Here is a 22,027-nt window from a genome sequence, read left to right on the forward strand (position 1 = left end):
TGGCTGTGCAATTGCTCAGCTCATCAAGACTTGTGGAAGAAAAATGTTCTCACTTCCATGACTTCAAAATCAAAGTCCTCATGCTGTTCTGTGGTGTTTCTGGGCGATCTGGACAATGTATCAGCAAGATAAAGGAGTTTGCCTTTCTTGTAGACCAGAGTGAAATTATACTTTTGCAATCGACATCATGCATTGCAATCTGGCTGGAGCTGAATGCATAGGCTTTATCAAGATAGTGACTAGAGGTTGGTGGTCTGTTTCGATCTGGATAGGTTACCATAAACATAATCGTGGAACTTTGAACATGCAAACACAATTGCCAAAAGCTATTTCTCTATCTGCGTATACTGCATTTCAGTTTGGGTAAGAGTTTTCGATGCATAGGTAACAGGTTGACTCTCTTGTTAGACTGACTGGACCAAGACCAAATTGTGAAGCATGACATGAAAAGGTAACTGGCTTGTGAACATCGTAATATCTGAGAGTTGGTGGGCTGGCAATTCTCTGTTTTAGCACATCTAATACTCTTTGGTGTTGCTCTAACCAAGACAAGGATGCATCTTTACATATTAGCTCTCTAAATGGTTCTGAAAGTTGGTTTAAGTCTGGAATGAACTTGCCTGGGTAGTTTACCATGCCAAGAAAACATTGCCAGGCTTGAACATTGTCTGGTGCTGGCATCTCGACAATGGCTGTTTGCTTTTTAGGGTCTGGTTGTAGGCCTGAACTACTAAATAAATGACCAATGTAAGTAACCTCTTGTAGCCTGAATTTGCATTTCTGTGGCTTGAGCATAAGAGTCACTTGATGTGCCCTTTCCAGAACTTTTCTGAGGTTTCTGTCATGCTCAGCTTCATCATTAACTCCTGCTAGTATGCCTACTATAATAACACAAGGATACCCAGAAAAAAGCCGCTTCATTGCAAGCTGAAAGACTTCAGTTGTAGAATTCTCAAAAATCTGTACCTTCCAGAGTACTAAAAATAGTGAGCAATGATGATTTCTTGTCAAGCTGAATTTACCAAAATTAACTGTGCATGTAAGACGGAAAAAAACAGTGGCATTTGGCATGACAGTCGCAACTTATTCGACTGTGCGCATTGGATGATGTCTTTTTAGTGCTTTGTTCAAATCATGTGGATCAGTACATATTATGTTGTCTGAGCTTTTCTTATGAGCTACCACCATGGAAGATACCCATTCAGTTGGTTCTGCAACTGGACAAATCGCATCTTGTCACACCATTTTATCGAACTCTGCTTTGACTCTGTCCTGCATGGCTATTGGAACATTTTGAGCTGGCTTGATAACTGGACTGACATCTGGATTTAACTTCATGGAGTACACAACTGGAAGCTTCCCTAGCTTGTCTTTGAAGAGATCAGCATAGGTAGAAAAATGTACTGGGCAAAATTAGAGTAGTGGTCTTTTAAGCTAACATGATGGACGTCCTTATTAAATGAAAACAGTCCCATTTTCAAACTCTCTCTAAGCCCTACTAATGATTGGATGTGCCTCTTGACCACATAAATTAACAAGCCATAGCTTCCCCCAGCAGAGTAACATGAAAGCACTACTGAGCCTTCAGTCTGAATTTCTTCACCACCATAAGCAACAATCTTTGCACACCTTGCCAAATCAAGCCTTTCACCATGACACACACTAGCAAATGTTTCCGCTGACATAACATTGCACTTGGAACCTGTGTCAACTTTGAGCTCTATGGGTTTTCCTTTTATCCAGACAGTACAAAATACTTCATTCTTTGCCCTTAAATCTACTGCATTGACTGTTTCATAAAACAGTGACAGATCATCAACAGAAAGAGTAGGGTTGCAGTTCTCCAATTGATCAACTCGTTTTCTAAAATGTTCCCTTTTAATAAAGGAATGTAGGCCTTTTGATTTACAAAACCTTTTAAAATGATTCCATTAATTGCATTGTTGACCAAAAAGATAAACATTTTTCCCTTTTAGATTCATGATTTCCACCACAATTATGACAGTTGGCAATGAAACTAAGTAGGGGCCCATGCTTTGAATTTGCTGACTCACTCTCATGCTTCATTGAGACTGTGTGAACTCTGGAATTTGCTAAAAAGCTCTGGGGTTTACCAGTGAGTCCTGCAGGGGCTGCAGTTACTGCCATGTTCTTGGGCCTGTTTCTTTTAACCACGTGCTGCTACGATACACACAAGCTTTGTCACTGTGCCTTCTAGAGCTATTCTCATTTGTAAGCATATTTTTGTGCTTTTCTATGAGCTCATGTATCTGACAAATCTGAATGGCCTTATTCAAAGATAAATCACTGTCTCAAAACAAAATCTTTCTCACAGCATCATGTTTAGTACCACACACAAGTTTGTCCTTTATCATTAAATCACCAAATCTGCATGTTTTAGCTTTATTTCTCAAGTCAGTTATATATGCTGCAAAAGTTTCATCAGGCTTTTGATCCCTTGTGTAAAATAAGTGCCTTTCTATGGCAGCATTTGTCTGGGGGTTACACATTTCTCTAAATTTATGTTTTAAATACTCGGGGTCCTCCCTTGATTTCAGTATGTACAACAATATGACTGTTTTCCCCTTCTCGTGCATAGACAGCTGGTGCATACACAAATGAATGCTCCCTTTCAATAGCTTCTGACCCAGCTAAATTAAGTAGAATAAATGCCTTTGTGTGGTCATCTTTATCAGAAAATGCAGCTTGTATGAAAATGTACTCTTGCTCAAACACACTCCAGTTCTCTGCAATATTATTGTCAAACACAAGTGCACTGGATTTTCTAAATCTGTCCTCCTTGCCCACAAAGTATGCTCAAACACACTGAAAATGTGGCCCTTGTAATTATGTACAAACAAACTGTTCTGTGAGCTTGTAATAAGAATCAAATGCACAATTTCAAAATACTGGACTTTGCGAAATATGCTGTCTAATAGCTATATTTTGCGAACTTACTTTACTGTAGTACTGCACAAACATGCAAACACTTTATACACTTCTGATAACTCGGATATCTTTAATAAATGTGAAAATATGTGCTTGGTGAAAATGCAGTAGTTTCCTCTTATTTTATTAGTTTTATGCAACACGGACTTCATTTCAAACATTTTCCATAGTAATTAGAATATTTTTATCAGTCTCAGGCATATCAGTTTATTAGAATATCGTTTAGAGTGTTCTGTATGCCTCGTTTCATATTTTACAAATAAATAGTTTTGAGCAAGTTTTAATATCTGAAATAGTTTCTGACCCATTTTGTGAATTATGCCTGCAGTAGGGATGATTCACTGCTGTATATTCCTTTAATGCCAACTGGGTGCCCCTTGGGCTTAAGTGAAAGAAACTGGAACGGTTTCTGGTAACAAATTGTTTTGGCCATTCTTCTTTAAACCTCGTGTCTATTTAGACATGCCACGTCTGACACAGTCCTTTTTAGATATCCCACTTCTGATACCATGTTGCTCGTCCCTCTCTAACATAGATGACAAGCAGGTGGGGTATTTCATTTAGATGCTTTAATACATAGAAACACGTCAGGATGGGTATCAGCATCATAAAATATAAACAAAGTGAGTAACACACAGACCTTACATACATGCATGCTTACATCTCAACAGCTTACTACAAAATGGCAGTCAGACTTGCATGTGCTAGTAATTATACTCTTGTGCAAGCCCTTGGATAGCTTCTTAAAGATACATACACACATTTATCTATAGTTTAGTTATATTTAGACCAAAGTTTGACTAACTTATTCTGATAGGCTAGAAGGAAATTTTAAACATTGAATGAGGTTACCATATTTTGTTTTTTCTCTCAACAGATGATGGGCTACTACCAGCTCATTTCCTCATTCACTGGGTCTGCCAGTTCCAACTTTGCCAGTCCCTGGGCTCAACCCATCTCTCGTTAAGGGCCAGTGAGAAGATAGCGGATGCTGGTGAAGCATCATAATGCTGATGGGGAGGGGGTGTACTGTAACTCCTAGCCCCCTTGTGTTAGCTTTGCAGTCTCCTTGATCATTGCACTTGAGAGGTGCATGCGTGATTCCACCCATGCACATCCCCTCCCAACTAAGTGTCTCACTGCTCATGCATAACAGAGCTGGCCAGACTTGTACACCACATGTGCTTAGGCTGTTTCCATTCTCCCAGAATGGGTAACATTGGCCTCACACTGTGCCCCCTCCAGTGTCAGTGCCACTAATCAAATGAGGGTCATCTGGGGAGCAGTAAGAGCTTTATCCCTCTGCTCTACAGGGTTGTTTACCATTTTGTTATTTTGGTTGTAAACTGGTATAATGTTTTTTCTTTTGAGATAGCATGCAATCTTTGCCTAGATATTTGTTTGGTTATCAAGAGTAAATAGAATGTGAAGGCTTAGGATTTTCGCTTGGAAATGTTTGCATAGGCAATTTTGTACTGCAAGGAAACTTCAGTGTATTTTACCCCCAGTAGATAGCAAATGCTGGAGGTTTGATGGAAAGAGAGAGTTAGCTGGGAACATATGTTAGGGTTAGTGAAAGACTCTGGCTTGCACATGGAGTTGTTGACTTTGAGAAGTTGGATTTAAGTATACATAATGACTTGTTGTTTAATACTAAAATTGAGCAATGCAATGGTTTGTTAATCAAAATTGAAAGTGAAATTTTGGAAATGAGAAATAAAAAAAGCTACAAAGTTGACTTAGGGATAGGGCAGATTATGAAAAAGGTTGTGACTACCTACCTCGCCCAGCTGGAGGTTCATGTTTTAATTCTAATTACTGTGTTAGTACTGATATGAATGTTGCAGACTCTGTTACTGGTTCTGATGTTACCTGAGATGACCACCTTTTAGGGGACCCTCCTTTGAGGAGGTCCCAGAGGGTAATAAAGTGGAGGGTAAAGAGCCTGCCCAACCAGGAGGATGTGGGTCATCAGCAGTCATTCCCCCATCATTTCAGGTGGAGAAGCAGAGGGGCTCCATGGAGGAGGAACTAGCAGTGGAATATCGGATTGTTTTAAATGATAAGGGTGATTTTAAAATATATAATTACAGTACTACTGAAGTTAATGAATCTTGGGCTAATCTATTTGAATGTGGTCTTACCTTTGTCCCTGTTAGAAGAGTTAGAGTAGATGAAGTTTGTATTCAATTTAAAATGTTCTTGAGGAAACTTAACTGTGTTTTTTATATTAAGGATCAGGATGGTCAGGAAACAAGTAGTATTAAAAGAGTGAGTATGTTTAACCCTCCACAGCATCCTATGGTGTCTTTGAAAAAATTTGTGAAAGTGAATTTAAGGCCTATTTGAAGTCTACTGCTAGTTTTTCTGGTGGTTTGAATCTCAGTATAGATGAAAAGGCTTTATTGGATGAGATCATAAGAAAGAAACAAATCCAGGTATGAAACTGGACAAGGATGAGGGTTTGGTGGTAACAGATGTAAATGATTACATCAAGATGTTAACCGTGTTATATTCTGACGCTTATGAGGAAATGTCAGTTAATCAGATGAACATAGTATACAGGAATATTGATTTAATTTTAGAAGATATGTTATTTAACCAGCAGATAACAAGTAAGGTATTTAATTTTGTTACAGTCCAGAACCCTAAAACTCCCACCATTTTTGGTATCCTCAAAATACTTAAAAAAAAAACCTTGCAGACCCTCCCTCCTATGTGTCCGGTAGTTGATGCTAGAGCTTCAAAGACCTTTTTTTTTTTTTTAAGCCAAGTACTTTGACCATTGTACTAAAAATATTTTTAGGAACGATCCCTATATATTAAATAAAGCTTCATGGGACTTCTTAGCTAGAATTTCTAATGAATTATTTTTTGAAGATCTGATTTTTGTTACTATAGATATTCAAGACCTTTACCCTGTTATCCCTCATGATATTAGGATGGAGTGTTTATGAATATTTGTGTTTTTATACTGATTTAGATGAAGAAAAAGCTGATGCCCTTAGGGTATTTATGGCCATTACACTTGAGAATGATTATTAGATTTTTGAGAACCACCTGTTCAGGCAGAGAACAGGCGTGGTGATGGGTGCTGTATGCGCCCCTATGTTTGCAAGCGCAGTTCTTTCCTTTTGGCATTTGAATTATGTAGTTGGTTCTGAGTTTAAGGGATCATGGCTCTTTTACGGGTGCTTTCTTGATATGATTTTTTTCTGGAGGGATAGTGAAAAGAGGTTGAGGAAATTTTGATTATTTGCACTTTGACTGATTTCCTTAGGTTTATGATGGATGTTCAGGGGAGATCAGTGAATTTTTTTTAGACCTTACTATTCTAATTAATGAAGAAAAGAAATGATCTAATGTTGTCAGTCTTCACATAATCCTTGACTGTGGACTCTGTTCCAAGCCTCGGAACCAACTCGGCCGTTATTCCAGCTTGCACATTCCAAAAACTCTCGAGCTAGGCTCTACCCATAATGCTCTTCATCAAATTACCTCTGATCTCGTTTGCCGCTTCGTAGTGCCAAATGCGTTTAACCATCCTCTTGAGCTTTGTCTTTTGTTCTAGCTGTAAGTTAGTTTTTTTCTTAATATCTTAACTTTTAAATTCTGTTCTTTGCTCTGTTCTTTTCTATCCGCTCCTCTAGTTTTCTTTAGGTGTGTGCATGAGTGTGTTTTTATTTCTCTTTTACCATTAGGTACTCTAAGGTACCATCATTGGTACTTGTCCTTGTTGCCTTCAGGTAACCTCTTTTACCATCGTTGGTAATTTCCCCCCTTCTTTTTCTATTACATTAAAAAAAAAAGGAGAATCTATCTCTTTATTAAGCCTGTCTCTGACTGTGTGTGTACCTGCATGTGTGTGTGTCAGATTGCCTTAGATTGTCTCATGGCAGACAAACCCTCTAAAGGCATCCCTTGTTTCAAGAGGTGTCAAAAGTGTGAAAGAAAAATTCCAAATTCAGATGGACACACCTTTTGTATGTATTGTCTTGGTGCTGTTTATTTTCAGGAAGATTGCACCATCTGTCATGGGTGCTCTGCTAGAACCTTGATAGAGCACAAAAATAAGCTCATACTTAAAGGACTTCTAAAATCTGAGTTTGAAGAGGCTATCTCTGGTACCAAAACAGAAGCCAGTTCTTCTTCGTCATATTCCTCTTCAACCCAAAAAAGCATACTCATTTGGTTCCGACAGCCTCCTTGGAACCACCTTCAAAATTGGCCAAGTCTCCCACGGTACCGACTGTCTCCTTGACACCGGTGGGAAAAGATATTCTTTCCTCAACACCGACCTCTTCAGCTCTGGTATCGGAGCAGACAACTCATCCTTCAGTACCAATGGACAAAGGAGTCTTAGATGACAGTTTTAGCACCGACATCCTATTCACCCTCGATCGACCCATTTACAGGCTGTCCTCTGAGTCCATTTTTGAAGTGACTACCACCAGGGTCTCCTTAGGCCTCCTCTATTTGGTCCACTAAGAGCCTGTTGCAGTCCGACATTATGAGACTGGTGGTCCAGCTCCTGACGGTGAGGGGGTTACCTCCGTCTTTGGTTCCTAGCCTTGTTAGCTCTGGTGCCGTGCCTTCTTCAACACCCTTGCAAATTCCTCCTTCGACTCCAGACGAGATTTCAGAGCCCCTGGTGCTGACCATCCCAGCTTCGACTGTTTTGGTGCTGTCAGAGCTTCTTCTCCAGTACCATGAGGTCTTCTGGTTTATTGGAACTGGAGACCTCCTGGGGTCGGGGCTTCATTGCAGGTTTCGAGGGGCTGGTTCAACTTTGATTCTTTTGGAGCCCTCCATCCCTCTTGGGGCTTCGGCATATTAAGTTTGACCCTGGCTAATGCTAATGCTTCGGAGGTGGCTTCCTCTGTACAGAGTGGGACCACTGTTCCCAAGGAGTCTGTTTCAGTACCAGGCTCCCATCCTTTTACAGGGGGGGGGCTGCCTTCCAGGCTATGGAGAGGGCCTTGTCCATTGCAGACAAATGGTGTTTGCCTTCTCTGTCGGGCCAAATAACTTGTCCATCCCCTCGACCAGAGCTCCCTCCAGTCTCTTCCCTGGGACAGAGGGCACAAAAGCCTCAGCAGCGAACCAGCTTGGTTAAATCATCTTTGGGTACCCCTCCAGAGCACCCCACTGAAGAGGTACCTTTGAAGAAAAAGTGCAAGAGAAAACATTTCCCTGAAGACTCCTTCACAGAAGATACAGATTTTGATGAAGGGGAAGGTTCCCCCAAGTCTCCCCCGAAGATGTTTCCTTCGGGGACATCTTAGAAATCCTGAAACAAAGGGGTGGCTGGACTACCCTCCAACCTTCCTCAGAGGAATCCGTGTGCCTATAGGCTTTTCACTTCTAATACTCTATCTCTTGGATCTCTCCGCCTCCTGATGATCTTATTAAACTTATCGCCCAGTGGGCCTGGAAAATTCCTGATTCTATCATGCCAGTCCCTAAAAGACCTAACCGGATTCTCTCTGCCCCAAAAGATGAGCTACACTGGGCCAAGAGTATTCTGTAGACACCATGGTGGTAGCGGCAGCCACTAAAAAGGAACTTGCTGAAGAAAGTCCAACTATCCATCCTCCTAACAAGTTGTCTAGGACTATGGATAGGTTTGAGAAGCGTGTATATGCATCATTGACCTTTCCTCTCAGGTACTTAAATTATGTGGCACATTTTACCATGCTTCAGAGAGATCTGATTAAAGAGATTTCAGATACTCTTACAGGAGCACTAGCTGAAGTGGTTCGAGATAAGGTTACTTTTCAGCTCACCACCCTTGAATTGATTTCCAGTTCGTCAATGAAGCTAATTGCTCATGCGGCTGAAGGGAAGACAAGTGCAGCAGGTTCAGGTGTAGCCATTGGGAGACAAACCTGGATGTATTTGTGGTGCCATTTGTCTTCTTTTGTCAACACTCCATTTGATGGATCATCCCTGTTAGGCCCCAAGGTTAGAGAGACTCTAGCCAGATGTGAAAAAGAGGGGAAGACCCTTTTTGCTGTGGGTGTACGATTCTCTACTCCTCAATGGCCATACTCCAGGAACCAGAGAAGTGAGAGGCTATGTTGCAAAAAGACCCAAGGACCTTTCTAAGACTTGCATGGCAATGACTTCCCACAGGGCGGGGGGGAGATCATGGAAGACACTGTCCAAGAGGCAAAAGTGGCCCACAGAACCAGGGATCCAGAGAGTCTTTCTCTGGTAACTCCTTCTAGCGCTCCTGAAAGGAGACTCAATTGCCTTCCCCTGGAGGCAGTTGGGGGACCATTATCCCTGCACCAATCTGCCTGGCTAGAAGTGATGATGGACAGATGGGTGCAGGAGATAATTTTCAGAGGTTACAACATTTCCCTTTCAATGAAACCAAAAAGACCAAGAAGATTCCAAGAAGTTCCACCCAGTCACAGGGAGGCAGCAGTCTTAGAAATTCAAAAACTGCTCAACAAGAGAGTCATCCAGGCTGTCCTGCCAGACCAGAGAGGATCCGGAATTTACTCAAGGTTCTTTTTAGTGCCAAAGAAAACAGGGGTCTGGAGACCCATTTTGGATCAGTCAGTTGAACAAATTAGTTCAACAGACAAAATTCTAGATGGTCTCTGTTCAGTCAGTACTTTCTTGGAAAACGATAACTGGATGTACTCAATAGATCTTCAGGATGCGTATTACCATATGAAAATGGACAATCTCTTCAGAAGATTCCTGTGCTTCTGGCTGGGAGCCAGTCACCATCAGTTCAGAGCACTGCTCTTTGGTCTCACCACAGCCCCCAGGGTGTTTACCAAATGTGTGACAGTGGTAGCTGCGCATTTCAGACTGCTAGGATTCAGAGTATTTCCATATCTAGACGACTGGCTCCTTACCACTTCCACCAGACGTCAACTCGTAAAAGCGAGAGATTACACTCTTCATCTTTGTTCCAGCTTAGGAATCACTATAAACTATAAAATCCCATCTGGAACCATCGCAACTGGAATTCATTGGAGCTGTGCTAGACAGTCACTGGCTTGGTGTCACTTCCCCTAGAAAGACTTAAAAGGATAGATCACAAGTGAGCCAAATCATTTGCAGCAAGAAAGGAGCAGCAAGACTCATCCTTTAAACTCTAGGGTCAGTGGCAGCCTCTATCACTAGTTCCTTTAGCCAGATACCACATGCAGATTCTTCAATGGCTTCTGGCCTCCCAGTGGTCCCTATTGAATCAGCCAGTGTCCCATCTAATTATGATCACCAATAGTTGCAAAGAAGACCTGAGTTGATGGCTCCTTTCCAGCAAAATCTTGTTGGGCCATCCCTTTGACACCCCCCCTCAACCCCAAGCTATAGTGACCACAGACACGTCCCAGATAGGGTGGGCATTATCTGGGAAAGACAGTCCAAGGCACTTGGTCCCAGCTGGAGGCCAACTTGCATATTAATGTACTAGAGATGAGGGCAGTGTTCTTAGCGTCTTAGCATTGCAAACATTTCAAGATACCCTCCCTTTCAGAACGATTGCAGTTCAAATGGAGAACTTGTCAGTAGTCTGGTGTATGAGCAAACAAGGGGAACCAGGTCTTGCCCTCTTTGTCAAGAAGTTGTCAGAGTTTGGCAATGGGTGATTTCCTCCAACCACTTTCTAATGGCAATGCACATTCCAGGGAGCCCCACCGTGATTGTGGAGAAGTTGAGCAGAAGCATCCTCATGCCTCACAAGTAGTCTCTCAATCCAGTGGTGGTGGAAAAGATATTCTGCCATTGGGGCTAACAATGCTGCAATCTGTTTGCATCCCCTCTGAACAACAAGTGTAGCAGTTACTTTGCCCTAACCCCCCCCCCCCGGGGGAAATCACCCAGGGATGCTCTCCTTCACAGTTGGCCCCCGGTCTACTGTATGCCTTTCCCCCCGACTCCACTAATGTCCGTTTCTAAAGAAAGCCAACAGGTCAAAGAACAGAATTATCCTCATTGCCCCCTTCTGACCTTTACAATTCTGGTTTCCTTTCCTTTGGCCTCATCTATTTCAGAAACCCTGGATTCTGGACCCAGCTCTAGACCTGTTTTCCCACCCGGAAGGAATGGTTCATCCAAATCTTCAGTATCTACAGCTCACTGCATGTCTTCTCCAGTTCCTATGATTGCCAGGCATTCTTCCCTCACTTCCCCAGTCCAACTCATCATTCTGGCTCTCCACAATCCCTCAGCTAGAAAGTTGTATCATAACTAATGGCTAAATTTGCTAAATGGTTGCTTGCTTGACTGTAATATTGATCCATATGCTGCACCTGTAGACAAAGTTTTAGATTTCTTAGCCTTACTATGAGTCTGGCTCATCAGCTTCTACCATTAGGGTGCATCTTGCTGCGATACCCAACTTCCATATTGGTTTCAATTGTTCGTCGAGTTTGTTGCATAAACTTTGTAAAGCCTTTTTGAAAGGAACTTTAATGCTCATGCCTCCATTTAAAGAACCCTCTGCTCCATGGGTTTCGCATTTGTTACTGCAATCTCCTATTTCTTCTCTCTATGAACTGTCAGCAACTTGTGACTCAAAGTTCTTATCTTGGAAAACTTTATTTTTGATAGCTATCACTTCGGCCAGGAGAATATTGGAAATTCAAGCTTTATCCTGCAAACCCCCCTATTTGATATTTCATAAGGACAAATCCCTCCTTTTTACCAATTGTTTGAGTCAAATATCAATCAAACTTTATATCTCCCAGTCTTTCTTCCTAATTTTTCCAACAAGGGGGAGTACTGTCTACACTTATTAGATGTACACAGATAATTACGTTTTTACCTTCACAGAACAAAGGACGTTGGTCAGATTTTCTAACTGTTTATTGCCTTTTCTTCAGTTTCTTTAGGCAATCCAGTATCTAAGGTTACCTTGGCAAAATTACTAGGGACTGTATCACCTTTGTTTACAACAGAAAGGGACTCCACCCACCACGTCCTGTGAAAGACATTCAACAAGAGCTGTGGCAGCTTCAGCAGTTTTTAATGCCAGAGCTTCCTTAGATGATATTTCTGCAGCAGCTACATGGGCATATCCTAATACCTTTATTGCTCATTACAAACTGGACCAGGTCTCTAGGGGACGTGGATCATTCGGGTGGATGGTGCTCTAGAACATTCTTCCATGAGACTTCCTAAGATTCAAGTAACTAGGGAACTCTGTCCTACAGTCAAGGATTATTTGAAGATTGACAACATCAGATAAAGAAGTTATGTCTTACCATAACATTCCATCTGTGTTGTCAGTCTTCACTAATCCTTGACATTCCCTCCCTCCTTCCCCCTGCCTTAGAGCTCTTGGTGGACCAGATATTACCAAAGACTGGCTTCATAATAGGGACACAGATATACTCTCTTATTTAGTACTTCTTGTCTGTCACTATTGTATGCAAACTTGATCTGAGGTAATTTGGTGAGGAGCTTTATAGGGCTTGAGAGTTTTTGGAAGGTGTGGGCTGGAATAACAGCTGAGTCTGTTCCGAGGCTTGGAACCGAGCCCACATTCAAGGATTAGTGAAGATCGACAACACAGATGGAACGTTATGGTAAGACATAACTTCTTTTTTTGAGTCAACAATTTATTGTAAACCTACTTATTATAATTCTTTTTTCCACTTTGACAGTATGCGTCCTGTGCATCAGAAGAAAGCCCTAATTAAGGGCAATGTGTGAGATTATTTAGGCTGATTACTGATGAGTTGGAGTTTAAAGTTGAGTGACAAGTTGTTTAAAATGCTCAGGGTGAGGGGATACCCAAACATTTTTTTGGCAAATATTTTTAATGAAGTAAATGAAAGAAGGAGGACTGGCTATTTTGTTCCATTATTAGGAAGTGGATCTATGAGGCCGTCTGGGCAAATCAATGAGGAAGCTTCTCCTTAAAAATTTAATAAGGCTCTTGTTTTTTCTTTGTATTTTATGTGTGTGTGTGTGTGTGTGTGTGTGTGTGTGTGTGTGTGTGTGTGTGTGTATACACACACACACACACACACACACACAGACCTCAAATTAGTAGGGGGGGGGCATGCCCTCCCTGCAAAAAAAAAAAGTTTACAGGTTTCAAAAAACTATTGATTGAGCATTTGTGTTTGAGAAGTTCTAGTTTGATATTTCGTTATTTTGCTTATATATATATATATATATAAACAGATAAATCATAAAAACAGAAATATGTTTCTTAGGAGTGCAGAATGACGTGCAAGCATGTATAATGTGTATGTATTATTGTATATCTGTATCTTGGACTGAAAAAGAAAGTGATTATTAGTATATACATAATTTATTTTCATGCTTAAAAATCTGATTTTATTTTCTTGCAGGATATTCCAAGTATTTCATTTGTATCATCTGCAACTTGCTGTGCAGTCAGCCACAAGCAAATTTATGAACTTTTGAAGTATGCTGCTTTGGGAAGGTGTAATGGAGCTACTCAGCCAAGGTTTGCTGTGTTATTGTAACCTTTCAGCTTTATTTAATACTTCTTATTATAGTTTTGTTTAATATTAGCAGAACTGAGAAGGTAGTGGTTTCTGTATATGTGATTTTCTGTTAAGATCAGGTTTGCGTTTCATTCCTTTGCCCTTGCATCTGATTCGTAATTAAGTTCTTACAGTGGTTATTGGGGTAACTAATGCTAACACTTTTGCTGAAATGACCTAGGCAAACCTTGTCTTGCTGGGTTGCACCATCTCCCAGTTGGAAAAAGGCCATGCCCTGTGTAACAAATGGGGATGAGTATATTACAGTAAACGCAAGAGCTCTTGTTATACTGGAATTAAAATTGATTTAGAATGTACGTGTCAGAAAATGAAAAGTAGATGTATTAAATTGTGATCTGATGTCTCTTACATGTATTCCTCAAAGGTCAGGTTATCAGATCCATTTGGGACTGTTTTTTTGAGATAAATTGAATTATCTTCTAGTGATATCTCTTTCTGTGAGGTTTATCCTCTGTTGTTCCCATTTTTACCATTCCTTACCGTAAAAAAAGGGTTTTGTGTATATATATATATATATATATATATATGTGTGTGTGTGTGTGTGTGTGTGTGTGTGTGTGTGTGTGTGTGTGTGTGTGTGTATGTATATGTATGTATGTGTATATATATATATATATATATATATATATATATATATGGATTCACTTTGAAACATCAAATGTTTGGAACATCAACGTTCTGATCATCGAGACCAGAACATTGAAGTTTCAAAATGAACCACACAAACAACAAATAAATTACTAAAACTGTTATGCAGGGGGGGCTTCACTCCCCTGCACCCTCCATGTGGGAGGCTGTGCCCCCCACATCCCCCCTGCTTTAATATTCCAACTCCGTGATTGCACTACAGTGGGGTAAGAGAAATCTCCTGTTTACCGCTATATGCGGTAGCGCTAAATGGGAGATTTCCCGTACCCTACCTGCAATGCCAGTACTCAGATGACACACACACACACACACACACACACACAACATGCAGGGCACCTTGCTGCCCTGCATACACACCCACAATTCTACATTTTCACTTACCTGGCACTTCCACTTTAAACCTTTGATTTTCTGAACATCGATGTTTTGGTCTCGATGATCAGAACGTCGATCTTCTGAACATTCGATGATTTAAAGTGGAACTATATATATATTTATATATATATATATATATATATATATATATATTTATATATATGTAAGTTATATCTGTTGCCTGTTGGCTTTCTATCCTAGATTTTGAGTTAGAAACTTTATTTGCAGTTTATATTCTTACTGCTGTGCATTAGTTTTTGTCTATTTGTTTTATATTTTACCATGTTTGATAAACCCTCAGGATTTAAAAAAATATGGGGCCTGAAGCCACAAGACCCCTATCTAAGACCAACAAGCTAAGTGTATTTACTGATTAGAGGCTACCCATCTGGGCCAGCAATGTCCAGTTTGTACAATTTTTCCCAGAGCTGATTTCACCTAAGCTGAGGTCTCCCATCCTCCAGGAGAGGCCTCTCCATCATTTCTCCGGACCTTCTTCCATTGCTTCTTCACTCCATTCCTCCAAAAGGCTGTCAGAAGCAGTTGTGGGTAGAATGATGAGGAAGTTCATCAGGACACAAATCCAGCTGGGGAGTTTTCAGGCCCTAATCCCAGGACATGGTCCCATTGCCTCATCAAATTATTTCTCATTCCCTGATCAGTTTTTCAGACTTGGGGTTGTTGGATCTGCGCATTCCTCAGGGTATGTCGACATTGGATCCAAAGTCCTGGTCATCTTCAACTCTGGTGACATCTTTGATCCACCAGTTGACACCAAGTAGCTTAGACCCTGACTGCTCTCAGAGGCGAGCTGCTGGTGTCAGACCCATGGGTCTGACTTGATTCCAAGGTTCTCAGAGCCATCCTTCCCCTTGGAACTCAAAGCTGGGCAGTTTGGCTTTAGCATCAGCTGTGGAGCCAAGTGAGACTTCAAGATTAATCCATGTTTGGACACTACTGCTCCCTCAAGAGGGGTCTCTGGTCCTGTGTCGATTTCTGTTTTCAAAGCATTTGAGAAAGTGCTCTCTCAATCTAGGGAGCAGACATCCCTCTATGGCTCAGATTTATCCATCCTCCACTGGGTTTCTATCCCATAGGGACAGACATCTCTTAAGTCTGTCCACATTGAGGACTCATGTTCAGCTTCCAAGTTCTCCCCAGAGCATCACACTGCATAGGTTTGTTGGAAATGTGCATGCAAAAGAAGGCACATTGACTCCCTCTTCCAGGAGTCCTTAACTGAAGATGCTAACTTCGAAGATGGGAAGGAGTCCCCCAGATCCCCCCCCCCCCTTTGAAAGTGTCTCATTCAGTGAAATGTATTTTACTTATTATTATTATTATTATTATTATTATTATTATTATTATTATTATTATGTTTATATTATTTATATTGTTTGTTGAAATCCTGGAGCTTTTCAAACAGAAATGGAGGTGGTCCTCAGAAGCTCCATCTTAGGAGGAGTCCGTATTTCTTGAGGTTTTTGAGGACTGTCTCTTCTACTTCTTGATGGTCCCTCCTGCAGATGGTGAATTTAATTGTTAAGTGGGCTTGGAAAGAGCCAGACACGGTCGAACCACATAAAGGTAAACCTGACAGATGTGTTTCCCCAAAGGATCGTCCTTATTGAAGCAAGGGTCCAGCCATTAATTCTATGGTGGTGGTCACCAGAAGGGAACTTGTACAAGAGAGATTCACTGTCTGTCACCCTAAATGGTGTCTGAGTAGCTGAACAAATTTGTGAAGCAAGTGTATGCTTTAGGGACCTTTGCACTCAGAACACTGAACTATTTGGTATTTGGCACATTTAATGTGCTTTCAGAGGAATTTGACCAAGGAGCTTTCCAATTCTCTCTCAGGGTACCTATCTGTAGAGGAGAGGATGTCTAATGACTCAGTTTGCCACCCTTCAGTCCCTGTTGAATGTCTCTGTGCCTCAATTCCAGTACAATAGAAGGCACTTTTAGAGCTGCAGACACTGTTGCCACCCTTCAGTCCCTGTTGAATGTCTCTGTGTGCCTCATCTCCAGTACAATAGAAGGCACTTTTAGAGCTGCAGACACTGGCATAACCTTTAGAAGGCATGCCTGGATGTGCCTATGTGACTTTTCAGAGCACTTTAAGATGTCTTTTGTCAATGCCTTGTAGAATGACTGCACCATTTGGACCAAAAGTTGGAGAGACATTCCAGGAGTGAACATGAAGGTTAAACTCTGCCATAGGGAGCCAGTTTCTACCCCCCTCCCAGCACATTCTGCAGAAACCAGAAGGGAGGGAGGGAAAACTTTGGGTTCCCCAAGTCACAAGGTCTGTAGAAGACCCCCTCACCCCTTAGACAGAGGAGGGAAATCTAATGGTGGATATCACCCCCATGGCAGAGGTGGTCTATAAAACCAAGGATTTTGGGTCCCTTCTCTGATGGGCCTTATCAGCACTCCTGAACTTTTGCCCAACTGCCGCAATCTGGAGGCAGTCGGGAGCACTTATCCCTGCACCCCATGACCTCGAAATTCATCATTCGAGATGATGGGATGCAGAGGATCATAACCAGAGGCTACTCCATCCCCTTTCTCTCTCTCTGTTCCCCCACACTTAATAAAACTTCCCGATGCTCCATCCTCCCAAAGAAAAGTAACAGTATTAGAAATAAAAAAGCTGCTAAAAAATCAGGTTGTCCAAGAAATCCCACCACACCAGCAAGGATCCAGAGTTTACTCAAGAAAGGGGTATCTCAGTTATTTCAACAAATGTGTGTAGCATACGAAATTCGGGATGGTCACAGTACTGTCCAGTCTTTCATTGCTAAGGAAAGGCTATTGAATGTGATCAATAGATCTTTCAGGATTCGTAATACTACATAAAGATGGACAGACCCTCAGAACTTTTCTACACTTCTGGCTAGAAGCCAGTCTTTTCCAGTTCGGTGGTTGCAGCTCACCTCAGACTGCAAGGGTTCCTAGTGTTCCCATACCTGGATGACTGGCTTGTAACTGCCTTTCTCTAGGAATCTTCTTCTCCAAGCCAGGGAATTCTTGCACCAGCTTTCCTCATTAATGTGTATTACCATGAATATAGCAAAGTCCAAACCTCAGCCTGTTCAGACTTTAGAATTCATTGAATATTATTTGGACCCAGAAGTGCAGATTGCCAAGCGTCCACAAATCAGGATTTCTACACTATACAGACGGGCATTAGCTGTACTTTTCTACCAGAGTCCACCTGCAAAATTGATCCTATGTCTTCGTGGCTCAATGGCGACTACTGTCACCTTGATTTGAAATTTCTGGCTGATATGGATTGTGCAGCAATACTGTACTGAATGCACTTTGCTTATTTTATTATCTTTGTGTATTAATTACTTCAGCATCTGAGGGGAGATCTATGCCTGACAGACAGGGCATTGTCAGACCCGACTCTGATAGTCCTCCTGCATATCCATGAAGCAGGCAGTACCAGAGTTGCCTGTTCTGAGGACTTGCACCTTGCCTGTGATATGGATAGGACCTGCTGGAGAGATAGGTATGTATCCCAGAGACTACCCCGTCTGTGGAACGGGCTCCCCATCCATGTGAGGCAGAGTTCCTCCCTGGCCCAATTCAAGTGCAACTTGGACAATTGGATAGGAAAATGGAAATTCATCCCTGGTTTGGAACCTATGTCTGTAATGCAAACAGGTAACCTGTAAATGGTTCATCTCCCAGGTCCATGCTTACACTTATCAAGGGTATTAAAACTTGTCAGAGATTTGTGATGCGTGGCTAGGCTTAAAAAGGCCCTTGTTATGATTCCTCTTGCCAGATATCATATGAGAGAGTTGCAGTGGACTGTCTGCACAGTGGTCAGTCACATGCCAGCCCTTGAGTTTCCAAGTCTCACTCATGAAAATTTGCAAGACTCTTATCCAATGGCAGCTAGACTTTCTGATAGTTTCCCCAGGATCGACCTTTTTTACTACCTTCTCTCCAAGCCACAGTAACCATGGCCACTTCTCAGCTAGGGTAGGGGGGGCATTTATTGGGAAAAATGGCCCAAGGCATGTGGTCCCTTGTAGAGGCCATTCCTCACATCATCATCTTGGAAATGAGGGCAGTAGTTATAGCGTTGCAAGCCTTCCAGAATGCTTTCCCACAGGTGTGATTTCAATCCAGACAGACATTATGTTTGTGGTCTAGTACATCAGCAAGCAGGGAGGAACACTAGCTTATTGAGTGTGTTGAAAGGCCATGAGGGTGTGGCAATGGGTGAAGGCTTCTCACCCCTGGAATGTGCATTGCTATCAGAAAGTGCAGTCCAGTGTTCTAGTGGACAGGTTGAGCAGGTCTGTTTTTCTCTGTCTTGAATAGTTGTCAACCCGACAGTGGTGGATCAGATTTTCAGTCATTGGGGTCAACAATAGTGCAATATTTTTACCTCCCCCTACAGTACCAAGTGTGGCAAGTACTTTGCTCTAATCCCCCTTGATTGGAAGTCAAAGAAGGATGCTGTGATCCACATTTGGTCCCTTGGCTCCTTTGTGCCCTTCCCCCTACTCCTCTCATCTTGAATATTCTTCAGAAATTGCTGTCACTGAAGTCTGTGGTGATATTCATTGCTCCCCTTTGACCCCAACAGTTGTGGTTTCCCTTCTGTAGTCCCTTCTGATTCACCCACCTTGGGTGCTGGATGTTATTGCAGATCTTCTCTCTCACCTGTCCAGGTTTCCTCATGGAAACATTCAAGCCCTCAAGTTAACCACATGGTTTATCCAGGTCTGATGATGGCTAGACAGTCCAGGCTTTCTTCCCAAGTTGTTCTCATTTTGATCTCTGCGGAAAGGTCTTTCACCAGAAAGAGCTGTAAAAATAAGTGGAAGAGATTTTCCTTCTAGACTCCCAGCAAACATTTGTACCCCATTACAACCCTTCTCCCAACAATCTTGGACTTCTGGCATCCCTCTTCCTCAGCTGAGCTAGTTTCTCTGGTATCAAGGTCCACCTTCTTGAGGAGTTAGAATACCTATACTGAATTCTAAAACTTGCATTGCACTAAGAAGTTTGGAAAGATTGGTCAGTTATTTATTTCCTTTTCCACAGCTAGCTGGGAAAAGGGGTATCTAAAGTGACTGTCTCTCAATGGTTATGTGATTGTATTTCACATGTCTACAGGGAGAAGAGGTTGTCTTTGCCCAGACCTCCTAAGGCACCTTGACATGCTCTGAGATTACCTCCATAGCGTTCTTCTTTAGAGTATCACTTGATGACATTTGTGCTGCAGCTACTTGGTCCATTGTCCATAGCTTCATTTCCCACTACAAGCTACATTTACAGTCAAGGTCAAGAGCCTCCTTTGATTTGGCTGTACTTTGGAATATCTTACCATGAATGCACATAAATTTCATAGTAGCTGTAGACTCTATCCCAACCATTGAGGAATGGACAAAAAAGACATCAGATGTGAAAGTTATGTACTTACCTTGATAATAAATCTGTGTTGTCTGCTTCCATCCTTCCTCAACTTCCTTCCTCCCTCCCCCATCCATTGAATTTTATCCATTGCTGCTGGAGTGACCATACTTATAACTACCTTGACTTGGTCTTGTACTCTTCAAGCTCTAGGTTTGGGAGCTGTTTCATCTATGAGGTATTTGGGTCTGTGTGGGAGGGAGTAATATCCTTTATGCTAGGGTATGGGCAAACTCAGTCTGAGGTAAATTTCTCCTTGCAGGGGGGAAATGGGTAAGGGGAAGAGAGAGCATTGGATCCAAAGTCTGAGAGTGGCAGAAGTCAGGTCCAAGACAAATCTGATAACCCAACTGCTGAGGAAGGACAGAAGCAAACAACACAGAACTGTTGTTATGGTAAGTATATAACTTTTGTGTTTATATATTTTCGTATTGTATTGAAGGTGCTAATATGTCATTTATTGTACATCATTAAATTGTGGAGCTGTGTGCTTAATTGTGTGTTCTAGTCACAACCAAGTTGCTGTTTTATTAAGATTTGAGCAGCAGGTTTATTACAACAGGCATTCTTTTTCAGGACTTGGGCTTTCCCTATCTTTTGGTTTCTAAACTGTGTATTTTGAGTCATCTGCTCTGGAGGAGGCAGTAGAGTAAAAAAAATGCACAAGTATTTGAGCTACAGGTAGTATTACTGGATCATTTGGAACACAGAGGTGATGCAATACCTTTTATTGGACCAATGCAAGTGTTACAGTTTACAAATTAATAAATAGGTTTTACAATTGCTCTGTTTTTGTCCAATAAAAGGTATTGTGACATTTGTGTATTCCAGTGATGTTTATCATTAGATTACTGTTATAGTACCTTAAGCTGTATGGATTGTATCCTGCCAAAGGGTGTACATTAAATAACGGAAGAGGTGTTTTAACGAACACCTCTTTGCCGACGCATAATGAACGAACGGACTAAAGTGCGATAGTTCAGAACAGTGATTTATTTCCCTGGGTGGAGCCCCCCCACTTTGTTTTTAATGATTTTTTTGTTTGTGATTTTTTTCCCAGGGTAAGAATTCGCTGATGTCAGCATTCACGGTTTTGTGCGTTCGATGTTTTTGTGTTGGCAAAAAGGTGTTTGCTGAAACACCTCTTCGGTTATTTAATATAGACCCCTGCCAAAGATATGACAACTGGGCCAGTATTCAAATCCTTAGTCACCTTCCACGTGCCCTAACCGTTGAAGGGCTAGAGGACGGCAACATCAAATCAGTGGTTAGGGTACCAGTTCTTCCGAACTTTCTTGCTGTTGAAGTGCATTCCTCTTACAGGCTTTGCGGGATCTATGGATGTTCTTCGTGTTTCACTGTTGCAGTCATCAGACTTGGGTTATCTGCCTGCAGGTAGCCTTCAGTCAGCCCGAATACCAGACTGTTGGGATTTCTGCGTCTGATGCTGTTGCCTCTTCCATGACGTCAGGTCGTCAGGGGTATAAAACATGCAGCCGATGCCATTATATCAGCTTTTCGTGCTGTGCAGGAGCCCAAAGCAGAAGCAGTTTCCAAGTGCCGGTCGGCTGCTACCTGAAATTTTAATTTTTCAAGTTTCAAACCTGAAGTCTTCTAAAGCTAAGTACCCTGTTGGGGATTACTTTTTCTTGCTCTAACCGATGTCAGAAAAAGTTAACAATTGTCTTGCCTGTGGAAAACAAATACCTCACAGAGATTTTCATTCCTACTGCGTTACCTGTTTAGGCCCAGACCACGATGTCCCTCACTGTCAGTTTTGTGCCTTAACGCCTGAACTATTCATTGTTGGGCTGTCTTTGTTGCTAAATTCTTTCTCTTTCATTCTCCGTATTCCGAAAAGGCTTCAGTAAGCCATCAGACTACCGATCTTCCAAAAAAAGTAAGGCTAAATACAGATACAGACCGCATAGGTCCAAAACTGCCGACGACGCTTCTGTTAAGCTAGTCGCCAGTCTGCCGGAACTCAGTGAGGCGCCTTTGCAACCCCTGATGCCCACTTCTACAGATTCGCAAGCCTCTGCTGAGACACATTTGCAGTCTGGTATGCCACAAGATGCTTCTCGATTATGAATCATGTTTTTTCC

General features: G+C 41.8%; 1 protein-coding gene across 1 annotated transcript in view; it reads left to right on the plus strand.

The window, feature by feature from the left end:
- Positions 1-22,027, plus strand: part of REXO5 (RNA exonuclease 5) — a 1,525,618-nt gene that overhangs the window by 184,395 nt on the left and 1,319,196 nt on the right. The window contains exon 3 of the mRNA XM_044089498.1: positions 13,278-13,396. Within this exon, the coding sequence (XP_043945433.1) occupies positions 13,278-13,396 (119 nt within the window). The remainder of the gene's footprint in view (positions 1-13,277; positions 13,397-22,027) is intronic.

Source organism: Protopterus annectens, chromosome 12.part0, assembly GCF_019279795.1.
Source record: "Protopterus annectens isolate FY-2018-M chromosome 12.part0, PAN1.0, whole genome shotgun sequence".
Taxonomy (NCBI): Eukaryota; Metazoa; Chordata; order Ceratodontiformes; family Protopteridae; genus Protopterus; species Protopterus annectens.